The sequence below is a fragment of the Ornithorhynchus anatinus genome, chromosome 20, assembly GCF_004115215.2.
Source record: "Ornithorhynchus anatinus isolate Pmale09 chromosome 20, mOrnAna1.pri.v4, whole genome shotgun sequence".
Lineage (NCBI taxonomy): Eukaryota > Metazoa > Chordata > Mammalia > Monotremata > Ornithorhynchidae > Ornithorhynchus > Ornithorhynchus anatinus.
The window spans coordinates 1,872,223-1,892,967 of NC_041747.1; the positions used below are offsets into that span (position 1 = coordinate 1,872,223).

Genomic DNA, 20,745 nt, shown 5'->3' on the forward strand with positions numbered 1-20,745 from the left:
CACATATCCCCTATTCCCCCCCCCCCCCCCCCCCGGCCACAGACATTTCAAAAGTTCCACAGACCCAAAGGGGCACCAGTCTAAATTGGGGGTGGGGTGACACTGGGTAGACGGGGTAGAATTTAGCAAATCAGAAATGCCACCTGCCGAAACAGGTAAGAGTTAATCAGGAGCACCGCCTTCGGGCACCTGACTATTTAAAGCAAGAGCAGCCTTGCGTGAGAAGCCGCCATGTGGTCAAGGCCGCTTGCAGGTGATGTGTGCTCCCCGCGGCATCAGGCGGAGGCTCTGGCGGAAGGGGCGCTTGGGGCCCCGGGGCATGGCATTCTGCCCTACCCTCCATTCCTTCAGGGGCGGGGCTCGGTGCCAGGCAATACTGGGCAGAAGGGTGGTGGAGGTTGCATTTCCAGCTACGGAGGGGTCAGATGAGCTTATGGCCATTTAGCAATCTTCTGGAACTTCTTCGGGTGCCATCAGGAACATCAAGGATATTTATTGAGCGCTTATTGTGTGCAGAGCACAGTAGAGCTGGTAGACATAGTCCTTACCCATAAGGAGTTAGGAGGGGGAGATAGTAAAATAGATTACAGATAGGGGACTCAGTAAATGGTATTGTGTGTTTACTTTGTGCAGAGCACTGTACTAACTGCTGGGGGAAATTCAGGACTCCTTGTGTTCTGTAAGTGAGTCTCCCTCCTTTGTGTTTTCCTTTTCTAGTTCTTTTTAGGCTGCTTGGAGCAGATTTCTCAAAAGGGCAGATATTTTCTTTTCTCCTCCAATTTCCTGCTCTTTCCATTAATTGGTCCTTATTGAGGTGGGTTGCCAGTTTGCACTAAGCTCTCAAATTTTGTGTCTTCTGGATTGACATTTTTTAAAAAAAGAAGAAACGTTCTTCCTGCACAATAGCCGTATGCTGGTCTTGATCCAAATTGTAAATCCCAGAAATATGTTTATAGCAGAAATATTACTAGGCCATTAACTAAAGCAGCATGAGTGGGCATTGTTACAGTAGCAAAGAGTTAAATACCAGATTCCCATCTGGCTAAGGAATTCAGATTTGCAATGTCCTTCTGTTATACACTTTTTGGTTCCACAAAGATATGCTTTCTTCCCTGATACCGTGTAATTACTTTAAGCCTTATCAATAAATCTCTCTAATTGAATTCCAGTTCATATAGGAACTCTTCTTGGGAGCACAAGGTCCCCAACACATTCATGAGTTGTTTCTTTCTAAGTCTCCACACAATTCTATATTCTGTATTTAGAAATGCCTAATGATTTCATCCAAATAATCGAGGACAAACGATTTCAGAAGCAGTTCCTTTGCTTGGAAGTTTTATTTTAACTGTCCGCGTGACTGAGCCGTGAGTATTTTTCAGTCTTACTTAAAGGAGTTAGTCTGTGTATTCTCCTCTCCCGCTTCTCCTGGGCCCTTTTTGAGACTTGCCTATTCAGTGCACCCTCTTTTTATCCTTCTGGTGGAAGGCACAAACGAACCTGTGTGCTGAAGGAAAATTCCAACCAGGCTAGGACCCTGTACCCTCCACGCCTTTTTGACATCCTTTTTAACATTTTTAATGCTTTTCTGATCATTTGTCATTTAAGCACTTCCTATCTAGGCTGAAAAGACTTTTTTTTTTTGGTGTAGTCATTGTGCAAATGCAAGTAGGATGGGAGAAAGGAGGGAAGGAAAAGGGCTTTATTTATATACTCTAGAAATGGAATGTTTTTTTTTAAATTGGGCTTCATATGAAAGCCTATACTTCTGCTTATTCTGAATTTCCGAATAAAAAGGCATGTGTAAGCAGAGCTATTCAAAGTGTAGGAGAATTCAACACTATGTGAGACAAAGAAATAGTGTGTCTCGTGCTTCGGAATCAAACAAGTTGGCTTTCAGGCCTGGGCACCATCCCAGGGGAATTAGAAGTATGGAGATGTTGTTCAGTGATGGGTTCAAATTTTCTAGGCTTTTGCTATGCTCTTTTCAAATGCCACAGTCTAACTACATGTGAGACGAGGTTGAGCAGTAGTGCCTGTTGTCTCCAAGGCAGGCTCTGCTCCCTTGGCAGAGTTTTGAAATTTTAAAAAAAAGAAAAGAGGCAGCGTCTTGGATATAGGACAAGAAATCTGAAATTGGTGCCATATGATGAAAAAAAAGGAACTGGAAGGAAAGTAAAGACATGGCAACTGTTTAGTGTGAATTGACCAAATACTACCTAAATGCACACTGTAATTTCAAGGAACAGAAGCCTCAGCTTTCACTATAAAATTTAACTAGTCACAGGGTATGCAGTCAACTTTTAGTTAGTGAAGGGTTTTTTCTCCCCACTTTCTGTGTTTTGTTTATCTCAACTGCTTGTTAATTCTTCTAGAGGACATTACAAGGAACACAGAGGAGAATCGGATAGATACTTGACAAATATTAAGCTGAATTAAAAGCAGGGGAAAAATCAATTATTGCTACTTGTGCAAAGTCTGAAGTTAATGGCTGAAATACATTTTTGAAGATCATTTCAGGATTTTAGTTGTCTAAACCAGCAATGTGGATAAAGTATGGGCCTGGGAGCCAGAAGGCCTGGGTTCTAATCCTGGCTCCTCCATGGGTTCTAATCCCAGCTCTGCCATTTGCCCGCTGTGTGACCTTAGGCAAATCATCTAACTTCTCTGTGCCTCAATTTCCTCAGCTACCTGTTCCTCCTCTTACTTTGACTCTGAGCCCCCTGTGGAACATAGATTGTATCCAGCCTGATTAACTTGTATATGCCCCAGCACTTAGAACAGTGCTTGACCTCTGAGTAAGCACTTAACAGAGACCATAAAAATATGAACATGGATAATTGAGAGACTTAAACATTAAGTTCTCGAAATTCAAAACTCTTCTCAAAAGGTCCCCGCTGGGAAGCAACCAAAGATGGTAACTAATATTTTCGATCATCCTAGTTCACCCCCTTGCAGACTCTGATTCCTCCACATTTTACCCGGCACAATATTCTAATGCCCCAAAGTAGAACGCTGTAATGATTCTAGGTTAAATGGGGTAGAAAAGCATCTGGGCGAGAGCTCTGGAACACACCTACTACATAGCACTGCAGAATGTATAGTTCTGCAGGAATAGTTGCTACTTTGCTTGACAGGCTACCTCATATGTACAGTAACCCCCTAATCCACCGGTCTTTTTTGAGGCTGACGCATCTGATTCCTTTAAATTTTAATTCCTAGATCACACACACGTAGCTATTTCCCTTCACCTCCAATATTCATTTTTGAAGTATTAAGATTGCTTTCCTGCTATTTCCTTATTTTACTCATATTTTTAAGCTCTCCTTGTCCATTTGCAAGTGTTTCTCAGAAAGGATTTGGGTTTCCAGGGTTCCAGTCAGATCATTGGCAGTAGATGTCGTAGAAGATATTTTCGAAGACATTCAAAGGAAGAATATGGGTGAAATACCATCAATTGAGTGAAGTGGCATAATTTGATCCATGTGCAGCATGGCTCAGTGGAAAGAGCCCGGGCTTGGGAGTCAGAGGTCATGGGTTTGAATTTTGGCTCTGCCACTTGGCAGCTTCTCAGTGCCTCAGTTACCTCATCTGTAAAATGGGGATTAAGACTGTGAGCCTCACGTGGGACAACCTGATGGCCCTGTATCTACCCCAGCGCTTAGAACAGTGCTCTGCACATAGTAAGCACTTAACAAATACAAATACATTATTATTACAGACTACTCAATAATGAGAGCAAGTCACTTTCTTCTTTCCTTCTATAAAAGCAAGTAGCTCCTTTGGCCTCTTGGGATAAAGGCTACTGAATGCAGAACTTTGTACTAAACGCAAGGGTGAGTATTAGAATTAATGGACATGATCTTCGCCCTTAAAGAATTTATAGAGTCTCTTACGAAAAGCAAGCACTCACCTGACTGAAAGCTTTTGCATTATTTAATGCTGTAAAAGAGCCATTTACTAGTATTAGTTGGGGTTAGTGTTTTCTGGAACTCCACAATTTGATCTTACCAGGGAGTGAATCCTAAGGAGGCATCTTCTATTTTCAATGGAGAATGAAAGAATTTGATCTCTTTTGCATCCACTGTTTCTACTAGATGGTTTGGGGATGGTTGTCAAAATTCCAAAGCAGCTTTTTCCACTGCATACTGTATTTTGTGGTAAGTCTGGTTCTGATATTCAGTGACATTTTCCCCTTTGGTGTGGACTGTTTTGCATTTCCTGATGGCATTAGGCCATTCTCCTAACAGGGAGCAATTTGTAGTGTAGAAAAATCATGAGCATATTAGTCAACCTCTTTTATCTCTTGTTCAGACTTTTTTCATTTGGTTAAGGGATAAACTTCTGGTAAAAAAAATCTCAAAATAGAGCTTGACCCTTGGGATTTTTCTTTTATTTTTCTATCTTTTACCCTTCTACATTTCTATTGTTCTGGAGCACTAATATGGTTCAGGAGAGTTGAGTCAGGGTAGAAATTTAAGCTCTGTCTATTCAGTACAAACAATTCCTGAGCAGACACCAATCCTATATTAAATTATTATTATTTTAAATGGAAGTAACCTTGGAAGATCATAACCTGGTCCCTTGAAAATTCAGACGTTGTCAAAACATGTGCTTCATTCTCAAATAACTTTTGGGGGACTACTTTAATCATTGGTAGAGGTGGATAATCTTCCAAATGCCTTGAAGGGGTCCTAAACTTCCTGTTTTTCAGGAATGTCGGTGCCAACTGAGAGCATATAAGAATAATATTTATTTGTTGTACTTAAGCCCCTATTGGGTGTCAAGCACATATACTAAGTGCTGAGGTAGATACAAGACAATCAAGTCAGACACAGTCCCTGTCCTAGCTCGTTGTGGGCAGGGAATGTTACTGTTTTTTTTTTTGTTCTTTCCCAAGCACTTAATACATTGCTCTTCACCCAGTAAGTGCTCAGGAAGTAGCTGGAATGAATGAACATGGGGTTCACAGTGTACGTATGAGGGAACCCCCATTTTACAGATGAGGAAACTGAGGCACTGAGAAGGTAAGTGACTTGTCCAAAATCACACAACAGGCAGGTGGCAGAGCCGGGATTAGAACCCAGATCCCCCGATTCCCAGGCCTGTGCTCTTCCCCCTAAACCATGCTGCTCTACTGTACCCTAAAGAAGCACCACCCCCTCCTCTTCTCTCCCCTTTCTCGTTCCCCACTCTTCTTCCCAGTTTAGAGGCTGAGCCAATGGGAAGCTGAAGGAAGACAACTAGTAGATAGCTCTTCTCTCTTTTCTTGTCCCTCCTTTCCCATAAGATCCCAGTTATGGGAGACTCGTAGTTGTCACAGTTTCCTTCCTTTCCAGTACCACCATTAAGCCATCTCCCCCTCAGCCATCTTGGGAATGTGCCGTTGGTGTTACTGGTGTGGCGAATTATTACCGACTCAGATTGTTATGATTATTCTCGAGTTCCAAGAAACAGTCGTTTCCAGGAGATCTTCACTACTAGTAACGTATGTGCCATGCTTCAAACCGCATTAGAATGTGCTCCGATTGCTGTAGTTAGAAGACAGTTATCCTTCAAATCCAGATTCCTGAGGTCTCCTTAAATCCCTTGAGGATCCAGGGAAATTTGGGCAAAGTTCTGCCTACATGGTCATGCCAAGCTTTTACCAGTAATTCTTGAGATTCGTTCTCTAGTCAGATCGATCAAATCTCAAGCGTTTCTTAGATAAGACACATCAGAGGGTTATAAGAACCCAGAGTGGAAAAGTAAACTTTTCCTCACTGATTAATTCAGACTTCTGCAATTGAGGAAAAGTACCCGTTTTCTTCTTAGCCTGTCGCTCGGTGGTAGCTACTGCAAAAATAGGAAAATGGCAAGTTGCCAGGAAACCCATGCCCCCAAGCTTCAGTTTCATACTGTCTTGGGGAGCTGATGTTCATGTTTTTATAAGGATCAAGAATGATTGATAAAGTTATAAACAAGAGATGTGTGATTATGGTTTTTCAGCAGGAAAGGTTAAGGATGGTAGAAAGTAGTCCTTAAAAATGTGATTGTCAGCATCCCACCCTTCCTCCAAACATCCTTGTGCATCACTGTCAGTAAAGCAGTACTGCTCTAGAAGGACCTGCCATTGATGTATTCCAGTGACATTTCCTAATTAGTATTCATTTTCACCTTCCCTTCAGGTTTTAAAAAGCAAATCTTAGCCTAAACTAACTATAAGAAATGCAGTTAGAGCTTGCATTTTGAAACTGGGAGAAGAGTTGAATTTCCCTATTCTCTTCAGGGTACTTTTTCTCAGTTGTAGAAGGGATATTTCTTTGAAGATTCTTAAAGTTTTCCTTGTTCCCAGGGTATTTTTTTTATTGGAAAAAAACATTTACAAGGCTAAGTGCTGTGGTCTGGCTTATAGTCTTAACTGCGGCCACTTCATTATGGAGAAAGCTTTGGCATCAATAATAGAAATATACGGCTTCTGGTGAAGATACAGGGGATCTAACTGGTTCAGTCACTATTGCGATGGGGAGTAATGTAATTCCAGCAGACATTATTCCTTCTTTCGTCTGCAACCCAAAATTAATTTAGCAACTTGTTTAGGCCGAGGCCGGACCACATATCCTTCAGATTTTTGTTGACTGATGTACATGTGCTCCAATTCATGCTGATTCTTGTCTTCCAAGTTTGGAAGATGAGAAAGAAATTTTCTTCCAGTCATCCTGGGTGTTTTCCTCTTGAATCGGGATTCTCTTCAGTTTGAACCAAGCATCCCTCCCCCAAAAGGGGCTGAAAGGTTTCCATCATGACCATTAACTGTCCAGGAAGCCACTGTAGGGGTGGGAATAGCCATAATAATAATAATTATGGTATTAAGCGCTTACTATATGCCAAGCACTGTTCTAATCATGGGTAGATGCAGGTTCATCAGGTTGGACACAATCTCTGTCCCACATGGGGCTCACACTCTTATCCCTATTTTGCAGATGAGGTAATTAAGGCACAGAGAGAAGTTAAGTGACTAGCCCAAGGTCACATAGCAGACATGTGGCGGAGCCGGGATTAGAACCCAGGAAAGCATAACGGCAGTGGCTGTGGATCAGGAAGAATCCTGGAGCCTCTCTGGGAAGCCTTCAAGGAGGCTGAACATCCCAACCTGACCTCCGGAGCCCTGCTGACGCTGTTGGCCATTGAGCCGAGGCACAGGAAAGAGAACTGCCCCTCTCCCTGCTGCACCTTTCATTCATTCATTCAATCATATTTATTGAGTGCTTACTCTGTGGAAAGCACTGTGTTAATTGCTTGGGGAAATACAACAACAAACACACATTCCCTGCCTACAGCGAGCTCACAGTCTAGAAGGGGAGACAGACATTGATGTACATAAATAAATAAATGAATAAATAAATTACTGAGATATACCTCTGTTCTTTGCACAGCTCCTTGTGTGGGTACCACCTCCCAGTAGTGAAATCAATACGTACCATACTCTAGACTTCTCAGAAGACGCTGTATTCACTTCTTGAGCCACCTCTACTTTTGGGTGCCCCTGGAGCGTACAGTCTGGAGTACTCAGAGGCTTGGCCAGTATGGGCCAGCGCCACTCGTATTGTCCTGATTTACTGGTCATTTGAAGGAGAAACTGATTTTAGAAGAACTTTTCTCCCAAGTCCCCTACATATTTGCCCCTTACTGTGTTTCACTTGGTACCCTGTAGCTCTGGCAGCAGAAATATCTTTGAAGAACAATAGATTTAAAGCAGAGGAAAACTGTAGGGTTCTACTTTGTGGGTGTGTTTGCTTTGGAAGTTCCTGAATCAGAGGACAAATAGAGAGGGACTGGCCCTTTCTTGGCTGACCTCCAGGCAATTAGTAGCCTTTGCTGCCCCTGGATTTCACTAGAAGGAAGACCACCCCGGGGGGGGATAGATTTTTGGGGGTGGTGTGGGGAGAGAGATGTTGGCAGGTAAGAATACTCTCCTCTCCCCTTTCTAGCTTTATTGCCAAATTACAGCTGAAGCATAACTCCTTTGTGTTTCAGTGGCAAGGAGAGTTCAGCCATTCAGAATCGAGGTGATTTTTGAATAGGGTCTTAAGTTAAAATAATCACTGTACTACCAAGTCAAATTGAATGAAGTAATTGGTGTCTGGGTGGGAGTAACCCGGAGCTGGCTCGCAGCATTCTGTGAAGGTGTCCCGCAGATACGGTCTCTGAGGCACCTGGTCTGATTCTGGCCAATTTTGCCCGAAAGCAGAGGTTTCCGCACGGTACCCCGACATGGGAGTCAGCAGAAAACAGCGGGGTGGGGAAGAAGAGGGTAGGGCCCAGGTGGGAAGCTCTGCGCTAGGGAGAAGGGGAGTCTAGTTTTTAAGAGGGGCAAGTGGCTGCAGAAAGGTGTGGTAACCACATATGGGAGTGGTGCCAAATGTCTTTGGAGTAACTCCGTCTAGACCGACTGCATATGGCCCAAGGAGACGGGTTGATTCCCTCATAGTTGCTCCCGGGAAAGAGCCACCCAGATCTCTTGACTTTGGGCCAATCCAATGATAGGGGAAGGGCAAGCAGGAGTATTGGACTGCCTTGACTGTATTTGCAATGCCCAACTAAGGTACAAGAGGATCCCTTGAATTGCAAAGGTGTTTTGGGGGTATTTGTTAATGAATTAGTGGTACTTCTTGAACGCTTACTGTATGCGGAGCATTGTTTTAAACATTTGAGACAGTATACTACAACAGAGTTGACAGACGCGTTCCCTGCCCCCTAGGAGTTTACATTCTAGAGCCAGAGATGGACATGAATATAAAAAAAATCATTTCTATGTTAAGGGCTTATGTGCCAGGCGTTGTACTAAGCACTGGGGTAGATACAAGCTTGTCAGGTTGGATACAGTCCAGATCCCATATGGGATCCTGCAGTCTTAACCCCAGTTTTACAGGTGAAGTAACCGAGGGGCAGAGAAGTTTAAGTGACTTAACCAGGGTCACACAACAGACAGGCAGTGGAGGCGGGATTAGAACCACGGTCCTTCTGGCTCTCAGGTCCGTGATTTTAAGCTCTAGGTCAGACTGCTTCTCACTTCGTAATTGAGCAAGCAAGTTGTAGTAATTAGCTAGACATGAGTCTAGGTAGGATTCGAGAGGATACATTTCCTAATACAAGGAAAGGTGACCAGACCTCTGGAGAGCCCAATGCAATGTTTTCCATGTGAGTTTTGACTGCATTTATTTAGTTTTTAGAAAATGAATGATATTTTGGATTCACAAATTTTTTTCTTTCCAGGAAAGATGATAAAGACTATGCTTTAAAACAAATAGAAGGTACTGGGATTTCTATGTCAGCATGCAGAGAAATAGCGGTAAGTTATGTTCTTTTTTTAATTAGCAATTTGACTCTAGATAATGAAAGTGCTTTTGCTGGCAATACTTTAGCAAGTGTCTTAATATGAAATTTACTGGTAATTTGGGGATGTAAAGAAAGCCAGAATTCAGCAAGTGTCTGAATTATTACACTATGAAATTAGCATAATATTGCATTTAGTGAACACCAAAATTCCAGATACTATTCCAGGTATGTTGAAGACCCGGTTAACATGAACTCTGATGAGAATTGAAACCAAAACCTGCAGTACTTGTTTTTACAGTATTTATCTTTTCATTCGTGTGTGCACAATAACATACAGCTGTGTTTTTTTCTCCGGTTTAAAACTTCAAATTAGGAGCAGTAAAATGTTTTTGATCCTGAGAGGAAAGTGTCCTTCCTGTTAATACTGTACTTTGCAGTATGTCCATCCACTCAACACAAAACATTTGGTCTGGTCTTTGACTTCTGTATCTCGATCCTTGTTCCTTGCATTTTAAGAAATGCAACTTTGAATTTGCCATCTGGATTAACTCAAAGCATTGTAGCCTGGGAGGTGTAAGCTTTTTCTTTGTTCTACCTAGCTTTGCAACTTCCTCCCACAGATAAGGTATGTTGCAGGGAACTTTGCCACTGGTAGCTCCATCTCATGAATTTAGTACTAAGCATATTCAAAGGGTAATTAATATATCTTTCATAAATTGAATGTGTTATCTCGGGTTTTTACATCTCTTCCAATATTTTTTCACTTGAAAATATCTTGTTTTGGGACCAAGATTCTCGTGAGTGAACAGTGTCTGAATACAGGAACGGGTTGTGTAGTGCATTCCTTATTTCTGAGAGGAGATGTTTGCATATTAAATATGTTATTTCTTAGTCATAGGAATGAAGCAAATTAAGCTTTTTTTTTGGTCAACTCCTCATATTTCTCTAACTTAAAACCAGAAGCAGTTGGGGCTCCTGGAGCAGCCTCCTGAAACTCTGGGACCCGGGGTGGCCAGTTCCAAACGGCCCAAGAAGCTGGGTGTAAATCAGCCCAGACCTTGGGCCACCAGTTGATGTACCTCTCGACTGTCATTTCATTCAAAAACGAGTCCCTTAACAGTCGTTGGGTGTTTGTCCATTTAAAGTTTCATGTTGCAGTAGACTTTGGTTGGAAAACTCTCCCAAGTGCCTTGTTCAGGGCTCTGAACACAGTAAATTCGACTGATTGAACCAAATATTTTTCAGCAAGTGGTGTTTTCTATTCTAAAGTCAGTACACAGCATGATGGAACATCACCCCCAAATTATGGTTTTTGGGGGTACTTAAAACCATGCTGTAGTTTATTAGGGTGATGGTAGATTTCTCTGGTTGTCCTTAAAACTAGGGTAGGTCTTCACCTGTCTAGGATGGTTAGTTTGGATGGGGTGTGTGTACTAAATTACCCTCTGCCCAAAATTTGTATTATTTTGTAATTATAGCAGTTCATCAGCTAATCCAATACAAAAGGGCTTTGAAGTGGTTTTCTTGAATTGGGTACCATTGGCCATTTTTTACTTTGAGCCGAATGATCAAATAGAAAGCAGATGGATAAAGTTATCCCACCTATCGTCACTATTCCCAGTACTTCCATTTTACACAATATTCTTTTGAATTGGTATATTTTTATGTCAGCATGATTGTCTTCTCCCCTCTTGGAATGTAAACTCTTAAGAATAGGGCCATATTCCCTGAAAGAGTTTAATCAGTGTTTGGTCACTGACTGACTAAGAGGTGGCACCCATCTGAAAGTCGGGTTGCTAACACTTGGGCAAAGGCTTAAAATAGGAGGTATTGGGATACTTTTTTGAAAGTCTTTAAGCCCTCAGGTAAAATTTTAGGTGATGAAAGATAGAAAAAGAGGTACAAAAACATAGAATCGAGATCAACAGGGGAAGAACAAGACTGTGTGTTCAGGGAAGAAGATGGGAAAAGGATGATTTCATATAAATGGCAAGCAAATCCTTTGATCATAGTGGACCACAAGCTCAGCATGAGCCACCTCATAATACTGTTCATTACACAAACACTTTCCTGGCTCCTCTCCGCTTCTTTTCTCCATTTTGCCCCTTAGCCTCCCCCCTCCCCCCCAAAAGCAAAGAGTGGCTGGTAGGTATATGACTAAGGGGAGGATCTAGAAGTAGATAATGCTCCAATTTTTTCCTCGTTAGCCCACCTCTGACTCTGAATTCAGATCCAGAGAAAATATCGAAAAGAACCGTAAGGTCTTAGAAAACTTTCCTGGGAGAGCAATTCACATATGGATGGGGCAAATATAGCCCTAGTAGAAAAAGGCAGAAGGATGGAATTTTTTATCCTGAAAAGAAGCCAGAGAAGTGATTTGATAGTCCAAGCCACTCTCATCTTAAAGAAACAGCAGTGTGAATTTTTCAATTCAAAGACCAAAAGAAAGAGTATATGTGGGTGTGTTCCTGAATGGACCTGAAACCAGTTTAGTAAAGTTAACCAACACAAATCTGGGGTCTCTAAAGTTTCGTTCAAATAGGAGACTAACCAAAGACTTCTTCTACAAGACGGATTCTCTTCCTATTTGTTGGGTACAAAGAGAGAGCAATTTTATTTCACTTGCAAGTCCAGTGATCTGTATTTAACATGAAAATTTTGCTGGGTCTGACTCATTTAGATCAGATTTCCTGATTGTTCTCAAGGTCCACTCCCATACCTGGAGCTTGTGCTTGTATAAAAACTCAGTGGATTATAGGACCAATTAGTTTTTGTAGAGGAAAAAACTGTAATTAATTTTATCTTTAACCTTAACTGAGAGTTCTTCCGTTGGGAGCTTATATACTTCTATAAGCAGGCATAGTAGATAAACTGAGCTTTTATTGTTCATTGAATAAACTGGAGATCTAGTTTTAATCTTTTTTTTTTTTAAAGACATAGAGAAACAAGTTTCCCTTCCTAGCTCGTCGGTAGCATTGGGAAGAGACTAACCATTAGATGGTAAGATGTTCTGCACCCAGTAAGCGCTCAGTAAATAAGATTGAATGAATAAGATCTTTGAGAGCAGGGTCTGGAACTGCTTCTGTTCTACTGTCCTAAGCCCTTATTATAGCGCTCTGCACAGAGTAGATGCTAAGCAGATATCATGATCAATTGCAATACAGTAAATAGGATTCTGCACCTTCACATTTCCCTCCATATTCTCTCGAGTAAAGGGCTTTAGGAAAAGAAAGATGGCTACATCAAATGGGAAAAGCTTTATGTTCCAGGTGCTAGAGTGAAGGAAATGAGTGTCCTGTGAATTCAGAGTAAGAAGGCCCAGGCCAAATCTGGTGGTATCAGAATTCAGTGATATTTTGCCTTCCAACCTTCTATGTTAGTGCACAGTAAGGATATTGGTTCTCAGAAACTTCTGTCCCTTGGTCAGGATGTGATGACTGCTGCTTCCCTTAAGGAGCAGCAGATGGGCCTGGAAGGGAGGGAGAAAGTGCAGAGGAACCTGGAGGAGGTGAGGCAGGTACCAGGTGAGGGGAAGAGACCCAGGTGAGAAGCGGCGTGGCCTAGTGGAAAGACCACTGGCCTGGGAGTTGGAGCACCTGAGTTCTAATCTCCACTTTGCCAATTGCTTGCTTTGTGACCTGGACAAGTCACTTAACTTCTCTGTGCTTCATTTTCTCCAACTGTAAAATGGGGATTAAACCCTGTTCTTCTTCCTCTTGAAACTCTAAACCCCGTGCGGGACAGGGACTGTGTCCGATATAATTAATTTGTACCTACCGCAGGGCTCAGAACAGTGTTTGACACATAGTAACAGATACCATAATGAGGGAGAGAGACAGACATGCTGGGGTGTGGGGAGGCTCGCAGAGCTCGTGCCCCACGAACCCTGCCAGGACCGTCACCCTCTTAGACCAATCACACACCATGATTGTCCTTTGCCAGGTGACTTGTTTTGGCTAGTTGTGTCTGGAAATCTGTCCAGTTCTGCTTCTTGCGCTCTAACAGTCTTTCTCACTGTGAGATCCATCCACTCCTGAATCTCCCATGCCTGGCTGCTTTCTCCGTTTCTCATGTCTCCCAGTAGTCTTCAGCTTGGCTGCATGTGTTCATTTTCTCTTCAGAACTTTTATTCTGTGCTTCTTGCTTGGTCTTTTCAACCACCTCTATCTTCTTTAGTGTCATCTTGGAAACAAAGGATAGCTACCTTAGGATGTTGACTGTTCATCTCCAGTGCTATAGGGACTTTTCTGGGTGGAGTTAAAGTGCTGTTGAGAAGTTCTGCCAAGAGGTTTGCACCTTAATGGACTTTTGTTGAACCAGCAAGGTTGAAGACACATTCCCCTACACCATTTGAAAAACTTCCAGCCTGTAAAACAAGGTGCACTTGGATAAAGGAATTATCACACTGCATCTCTTCTGATTTTGCCAACTCTAAATATTACAAGCGTCCTCACATGCAGAAATGAAAAAGGTTTTGTGAATCACAGGGTCTTAAGCCGAGGGGGTGGGGGTGGACTCTCTTAATTGGGCAGTTTGGCATTCTCAATGATTATGCTTTAAAGGTTTCATGAGTTATTCCGTGAAAGGGAACAGTGGTTTATTTTGGGTGGTCCTGGGCCATTCTAGAGGTTCTGGCTACCTCAGAAATCCTAGTTCAGACTGAGCTAAGCCCAAGCAACCTGTTTATGTAGCACTCCGGGAGAGCAGAGTACTTTCGAGTCCCCAACCCAGGAACCCCCGCAGATTCTCCCATAAACTGTTTGCCACGCTAGCCATTTGCATTGTTGGCCAAATCTAGTGCGATATCCTGAGTATCTTTGATCAGGGCTCTCCCAAAAAGTCTGGGGTCATGATCGGGGCCACTGGGGGTATCGCACTGTTTCCGGATCAATGGGATGGGACACCTCACACCAAACTTATGTTGTGCTTACTCAGACTACTGATCTCCCTGCCTCACTAATTGACTCGGTGCTGAAATGAGATGGATCAGTTTTAATAAGTACTTAGGCCATGGGGCGAGCCTTTCATTCTAAAGTGAATCCATTTAATGATAGTTAGAAAATTATTTGCTTTGAATCCCCATTGGCTCTGATGTTTAAAGTAGCTAATGATTAAAGGTCCATTAAAAAGGGAAATAGATGCTAAACTGATGGTTTTATTAATTGCTTTAGAAATTGAGTATGCTGAGTTGGTGTTGGAAAACTCACCAAACAAATGACTTTTCTCTGTCAGATTTGTCAACATTAAGCGTATTAAATTTATACTCAGTTTTTTCAATCAATCATATTTATTGAGTGCTTATTGTGTGCAGACCAATCAGTGGTACTTATTGAGCACTTACTATGTGCAGAGCACTGTACTAAGCACTTGGGAGAATACAATATATTAGAATTGGTAGGTGCATTCCCCTGCCCACAAGGAACTTCCAAATCTGGAGGGGGAGACGGACATTAAAATGCATTATCGATACATACATACGTGCTGTTGGGCTGAAGGTGGGGTGAATCAAAGGTACAAATCCGTGACTGTGTTCATGCCAACCCTCCTGTCAAGGAAAACCTGCTTTCTAGACCGTTCCCAGTGGGCATTGAAACTCTGGGGATTCTAAGAGTGTCTCACTCGGATCATCCGCTACTGTTTATTGGGAGCAGAGTAGCCCTTGGGCAGGCCTGATCCATCTGACCAGAATCTGCTAGGCCAGCAGCCATAGTGTGAGCCCAGTGGGGGTGGGGGGCGTTGAGAGGGAATTCTTTTCCTTTGCTTACAGACATTCTATCTCATTAAGAAGGGATGTTAACTGGCTCCGTGGCTCTGCGGGGAGTTTCTTTATAAGTCGATGAATGGTGAGAACCAAGCAGGGCCTTCAGGGTTTGGGTTGTTAAGTGGGCATAAAATATAAGAAGCATGGCAGTGAGTAAAAGTAGAGTCCTTGTGGGAAAAGAAGTGGTGCTAAATCTCGGCATGGTTATTCCAGTTCTCTTGTCTCTATGTTCAGAAGGAGTTCATAACAGGTAATCTTGTCGAAAAAAGTTATGAAATTTTAATTGTCATTTTATTGCTTAATTATGTAAATTCCTAAAACGTTTGAATTAGATTGGGTCTCTAGAGAGGCATGATTCCTATTTTAATATGTTTGAGTTGATAACATTCCTTCACTAAGAAGGTATAGTAGCCATATTTATTATTTTGTGTGGATTAAGAACATGAAAATTTTTTCAAATTAAGCCACTGCCTACCCCTTCCCTCTCTCCACAGTTACCTGTTTTTGCACACCTTTTCTAAAGAGTTTCCTTTCTTCTGTGCAGTTGCTACGAGAACTTAAACACCCGAACGTCATCTCCCTACAAAAAGTGTTCCTATCCCATGCTGACCGAAAAGTGTGGCTTCTGTTCGACTACGCGGAACATGACCTCTGGGTAAGCCGCATCCTGACGCTTGTAGGTAGTGAGGCCTTGGGTTCTCAGTCAGAAACCAAGGAGAGAATCAGAAATCAGTTTGGCACACTGCCTGTGAGAGATACCGAGAGAGATAATTCACGCTTTCTCTCTTTAGGATTTTGCTGTGTTGCGTAACCTTGAAGCTAGAAATCACTCCATGTGCAATTACAGTAAAAAACAGAATAAAATATGTAGTAGACAAGGTGCTATAAATTTTTCAGTATTCTGCATACTTAGGATGAAGAAAAGTTGTTTTCTGAATCTGAGCTCTATTTTTGTTGGTGAGGAGAGAATATGAATCTGCTCCATATGAACACTCAAACAATTGAATTGTTAAAATATTTCTAATTGAAAGACTATAGTCCCGTGAGATTTACTGTCCTAGTATACTAGGATCACTAATTGAATAGTTCAGCTATCTTTGAATTATGTACCTTCTGCAACAGAGAATGTTGAGCTGGGGACAGGTACTGCAAATTGAGATCTGTGTGAAAGTTCATCGATCCGGTGATGTGACCCTTGTTTTTCTCATGCCTGCCTGACTTAGGCACAGAAAAAGATACGGGCAGTCTGAATCTATAGTCTCATGACATTTTCTCCCATTATTTTTTTTAGACATTCCAGAAAGAACTTTTCTATGTAACTTAGGAGTTCTTAAAATTGTAGAAATGAACATTTGAATTAACGCTCTAAACTTCAAATTCAGGAAATCATCCCACTGTGTTTTAAAATCTTTAAAACTGAGAGCGAGCTCCTAATGGAGTGGTTTGCGTTAAAGTAACCATATAGAAGATTTGGAAGTTAACAAAGCTAAGTAGACAAATAAGTAACATATAATTCGAATGCTTAAGTGAACAGCAGGTGAAAGGAGTCCCTTTAATTTGAGTAGGGAACCTGAGATCTAGTATCATAACTCATTTAAGTAAAGCCTGTGGGAAAGAGGAAGGACACCCATATAACATCCTCCTTCCTCCCACCCCTTTCTCCTCTCTCCCACAGCCACCTTCAGCAGCAGGAGAGAACATTTGAAATGGTGTAGTATAATAATCTGTTAACTGTGGGCATCAACTTTGAGGAAGTGTAATTTTATGATTAATTATTTCTGCTGTGAACTCCCTGTCTGTTGCCAATAAAGGAGCATCAGGGGTTTGTGAGGGACAAAGTCCTATGGGGTTCAGAAACAACTGAACAACTGCTATTTGGATCAGTTGAGCACAAGGTTTGAGAGGACTGTGCAGTCACGGGGCATGATCTTCCACATCTCCAATTCAGTTAGGTGTATTTTTGATTTATGTTGTTGACCTCGTCTTAGTTTTCATGTAGGCCATAACTAAATTTCATTTTCTAATGGTTTACCTCACGTAGCCTTTTTGTACTGATTAATGTAATTCGTGGTATGATTGAACAGGTGAATCCTGAAGTATAAAAATCACAAAGTGGAGATTCCTTTTCATCTCCTTCCGTTTCCTCTGTTCTGTCCCTGAAATGATAGACAATAGAAGGGTGTTGAGGGAAATTTGCATGATCTATATTAAAATGAAGACAGAAACATTTGGGTGTTGTAGAGGATCATGGTTGAAACCATTTTATTCTTTATGTGAATTGCTCATGCCCTGGCATCGTTTTAATTGAGGTGAGCACAGTAGACTCCTTGTCCTCCCTTAGATGAAATTGGGAAATGAAGATGGGAAGCTACAGGGATTACAGCTATTCTGTTTAAATGATGCCTCTTCAGATAGTTCTGAAATCCAGCATGCTAAAGCCTTGCTTGAGGAGAGTTGGTTGAGTGGGAGATATCGTACATAAAATAAATTTCATTACTGCATTATCTACTTCTTAAAATTGGGGTTCTTCCTCCCCTGCAGATAGAAATTATACATCTCCACTCCCATCTCTACCTGTTGTTCGGTACGTAATTCTTCCTTTGGAAAAAATACTTTAGGAGATATGTGGACAATTATTCCGTTTATTTCAAAATAATTTCCTCTAGGCACAAGTATCATTCAAAGGAAGAGTTTGTTCCTCTGATACTGGCCTGGCCATGTATTCTTTTTCAAATTGGCCTTCAGCAGAATATGTTTCTTTTTAGAAATGGATATTAATATTTGGTGTTCCATGAACCACCCAAAATACTTGTGAGTGTGACTACCTTTTGATATCTCTCTTGAATGTTGTCAAATAAGCTGTCCTAGCAGTTTTTCTCATGTATCCACTATCTTCTCCAGGATATGACTGGGGAAGACAGGTGGGGATTCACCTTTTTTACTGGGCTTGATTCTTCATATTCAGATTCTTTTACCAATTTGAAAAGCAGATTATTTAGACCTCAGAGACCTGTTAGGTGAACCTGAAATCTCAGATACCTGACCTTTTTAAAGGCACCTATTTGCCAAAAGATATTTAGCTGTGGAATTAAACCTCCTCCCATGTCACCAGAGGGTGTTTTCTTATGGTGTGCAGCAAGACCCACCCGTGGGCTGGAGCTTTCTGCGGGGTAACGAGATGAGGAGCCCAGAGACATTGTACTATCACCTTCATCGCTATCATCGTTCGCTGTCATCAGTGGCACTTAGTGCCAAGATCTGCCAGCTGATGACCTCTTCAAGCTCTGCCCATGTCCCTCAGCCACAGATGAGCACTGCCTCCCAGCTCCACACACCCGCTGCTCCTGCAGACTGTTCCAGGCCAAGCCAGAGTCTCTGCCCCCGCTGCCTGCCCCTTGTCCCTGGGAGGTACAGCTTCCTGATAGATTAGTCTCTGGGGCAGGCTGTGGGGGTTCTGACGGGGAACAGCCGAGGTCAACCTGACTATCCTAGAGTCATCAATAGGTGACTGTAAGCTCATTGTGGGCAGGGGATGCGTCTGTTATATTGTTATATCCAACTCCCCCAAGTGCTCAGTAAGCACACAGTAAGCACTCAGTAAATGCAATTGATTGATTGAAGGCCCCAGTCGCCCTGAGTAGTCAATCACCGGTACTTGAATGAGTGTTCACTGTGTGCAGAGCAGTGTACTAAGCACTCGGAAGAGGAAAATTCAATAATCTTGTTAGACAGGACTCCTGCCCTCAAGGAATTTACAATTCCTGCTTGCCACCTCTTTGCCCTTGTGATAGGATCCCCCACCTCTCAAAATAATTCTCCTGCATACCAGCCTCCAAGTGCACTGCTTTCTCTCTTACAGTAAATTTGGCTCCTGCAGGCAGCAGATCCTCTTCAATAATCTTTGAGCACAGCTTCGATTTTCCTAAAATGTGCCGCAGAATGTGTCTATATTCAGTTTTAAGTGGATTAATTTTTTCAAATTCATGGCTATTTTCTGACAGTCTGTCAATGTTAATATCATTGTATTTAGGAAATTATTTGCACCAAGGTTGTCTAGGCATTTTAAAGCTGTTAAAGATACTTAGTAAAGGAAGCTGGTTAGAATTGATAGTGACCAACATCTCTCTGGACCCTCTGAAAGTTCCTTTTTTCATTGAGATATTTTTGTCTTAATTTCTGTCTTTCGGCTCTACTGACATTTTTTCTTTCTTTCAGCATATAATCAAGTTTCACAGAGCTTCTAAAGCAAACAAGAAGCCAGTTCAATTACCTCGGGGAATGGTGAAGTCACTATTATATCAGATCCTAGATGGTATTCACTACCTGCATGCTAACTGGGTGTTGCACAGGGATTTGGTAAGTTGAATTGTAGAGGGGGGATTAGAACTACTAGGCAGAAGGGTGTACAGTTGGTTGCTTTTATAAGCCTTTAGATCCCAGAGCCTAAGGCTATAGGTCAGCAAAATTGTAGGGTGTGTGGGTGTGGGAGACTGCTGGAACATTGACTAGCCTTGTGCTGTTCTCTATAAAGCCTGCTCTGATACGACATGCACTGGACGATTTTGTTGCACTGGTGAAGAAGGTCAGGTTTGTTTTCTCAAGCTTTGGTTTCCTTCTGACCGAGGGCCAATTAGTTTTCCGTTGCTTATTGGGATGCCAGAGAAATTCAGCAGCCATCAGTAAGAGCAGCCACGGACCTATGAAGGTATGAGATAGATGGGGGAAGTGCTTAAAACCTGTTATTTCTGTTATATCATGGAATTCTTTAAAAGCTGTTCTAACTCCTGTTTTTGGCAAGGGCCTTGAGTATTGTTAATAATTTTGCAAAAACTGGGTGAAAAGACTCTATGCTTTAGGTAAGATGAAATGTTTACAGAATTAGGGGAGTCTTGGAACTCTGTGAAGAAAAAATCATTCTAGTGCAGTGCATATTTTTTCACAGAACCTAAGCCAATTGAAAGACTTTTAAAGAAGTCTCTTAGGCACCTTGGGAAATAATATGGCATTGAATTTTGAGTCCTTGACTGTAGTTCCAAGATAGAAGAATAAAACCCAAAGGTATAGAGATAATAATAATAATGATGGCATTTGTAAAGCGCTTACTGTGTACCAAGCACTGTTCTAAGTGCTGGGGTAGAGATAAGATAATCAGGTTGTCCATCATGGGGCTCACAGTCTTAATCCCCATTTATAGGTGAGGTAACGGAGGCATAGAGAAGTTAAGTGACTTGCCCACATTCACACAGTATATGTGTGTGTGTGTGCGCGCACGTGCGCGCAAACACAAGAGCAAACGTTTTTGTAATTTATTTGTCTTGCCTAGTTTCAGACAGATGCAAAGGCATTGTTAGATTCTTATCTCCTTTTATGACTTTGTTGTTTTGTAATATATCTTTGTTAATGGTAATGAGTCACAACCCTGGAACTATCTTCCTTCCAGAAAATCACCATCTTGGGTAGAATTAGGAGAGAAAACTATACAAGTTTTTATTATGAAAATCAATCTTTAATATGGACTGTATGGAAAGTAGAAGAAGATGGGTTTGAAGGATCTGTGAAGAAAAGAGGAATAGCCAGCAGGGACAGGCTGAATATGAAAGGTACATAAGAGTTAGGAGTTAGAGCAGACACCAAGGAGGTGAGTTTTGGTGGTTTTGATAGTATGGGGA

The 20,745-nt window shown here is 41.9% G+C and overlaps 1 protein-coding gene across 4 annotated transcripts in view; it reads left to right on the plus strand.

Annotated features, from left to right (window-relative positions):
• CDK8 (cyclin dependent kinase 8) overlaps window positions 1–20,745 on the plus strand; it is an 88,682-nt gene that overhangs the window by 39,773 nt on the left and 28,164 nt on the right. For 2 of the 4 annotated variants that reach the window (XM_007664104.3, XM_001516766.4), the window contains exons 2-4: window positions 9,253–9,328; window positions 15,621–15,731; window positions 19,292–19,432. In XM_007664104.3, coding sequence (XP_007662294.1) covers window positions 9,253–9,328; window positions 15,621–15,731; window positions 19,292–19,432 — 328 coding nt within the window. Of the gene's footprint in view, window positions 1–9,252; window positions 9,329–15,620; window positions 15,732–19,291; window positions 19,433–19,729; window positions 19,782–20,745 lie in introns of those variants that run through there. The other 2 variants (XM_007664105.3, XM_039914937.1) reach the window with 2 other exon arrangements.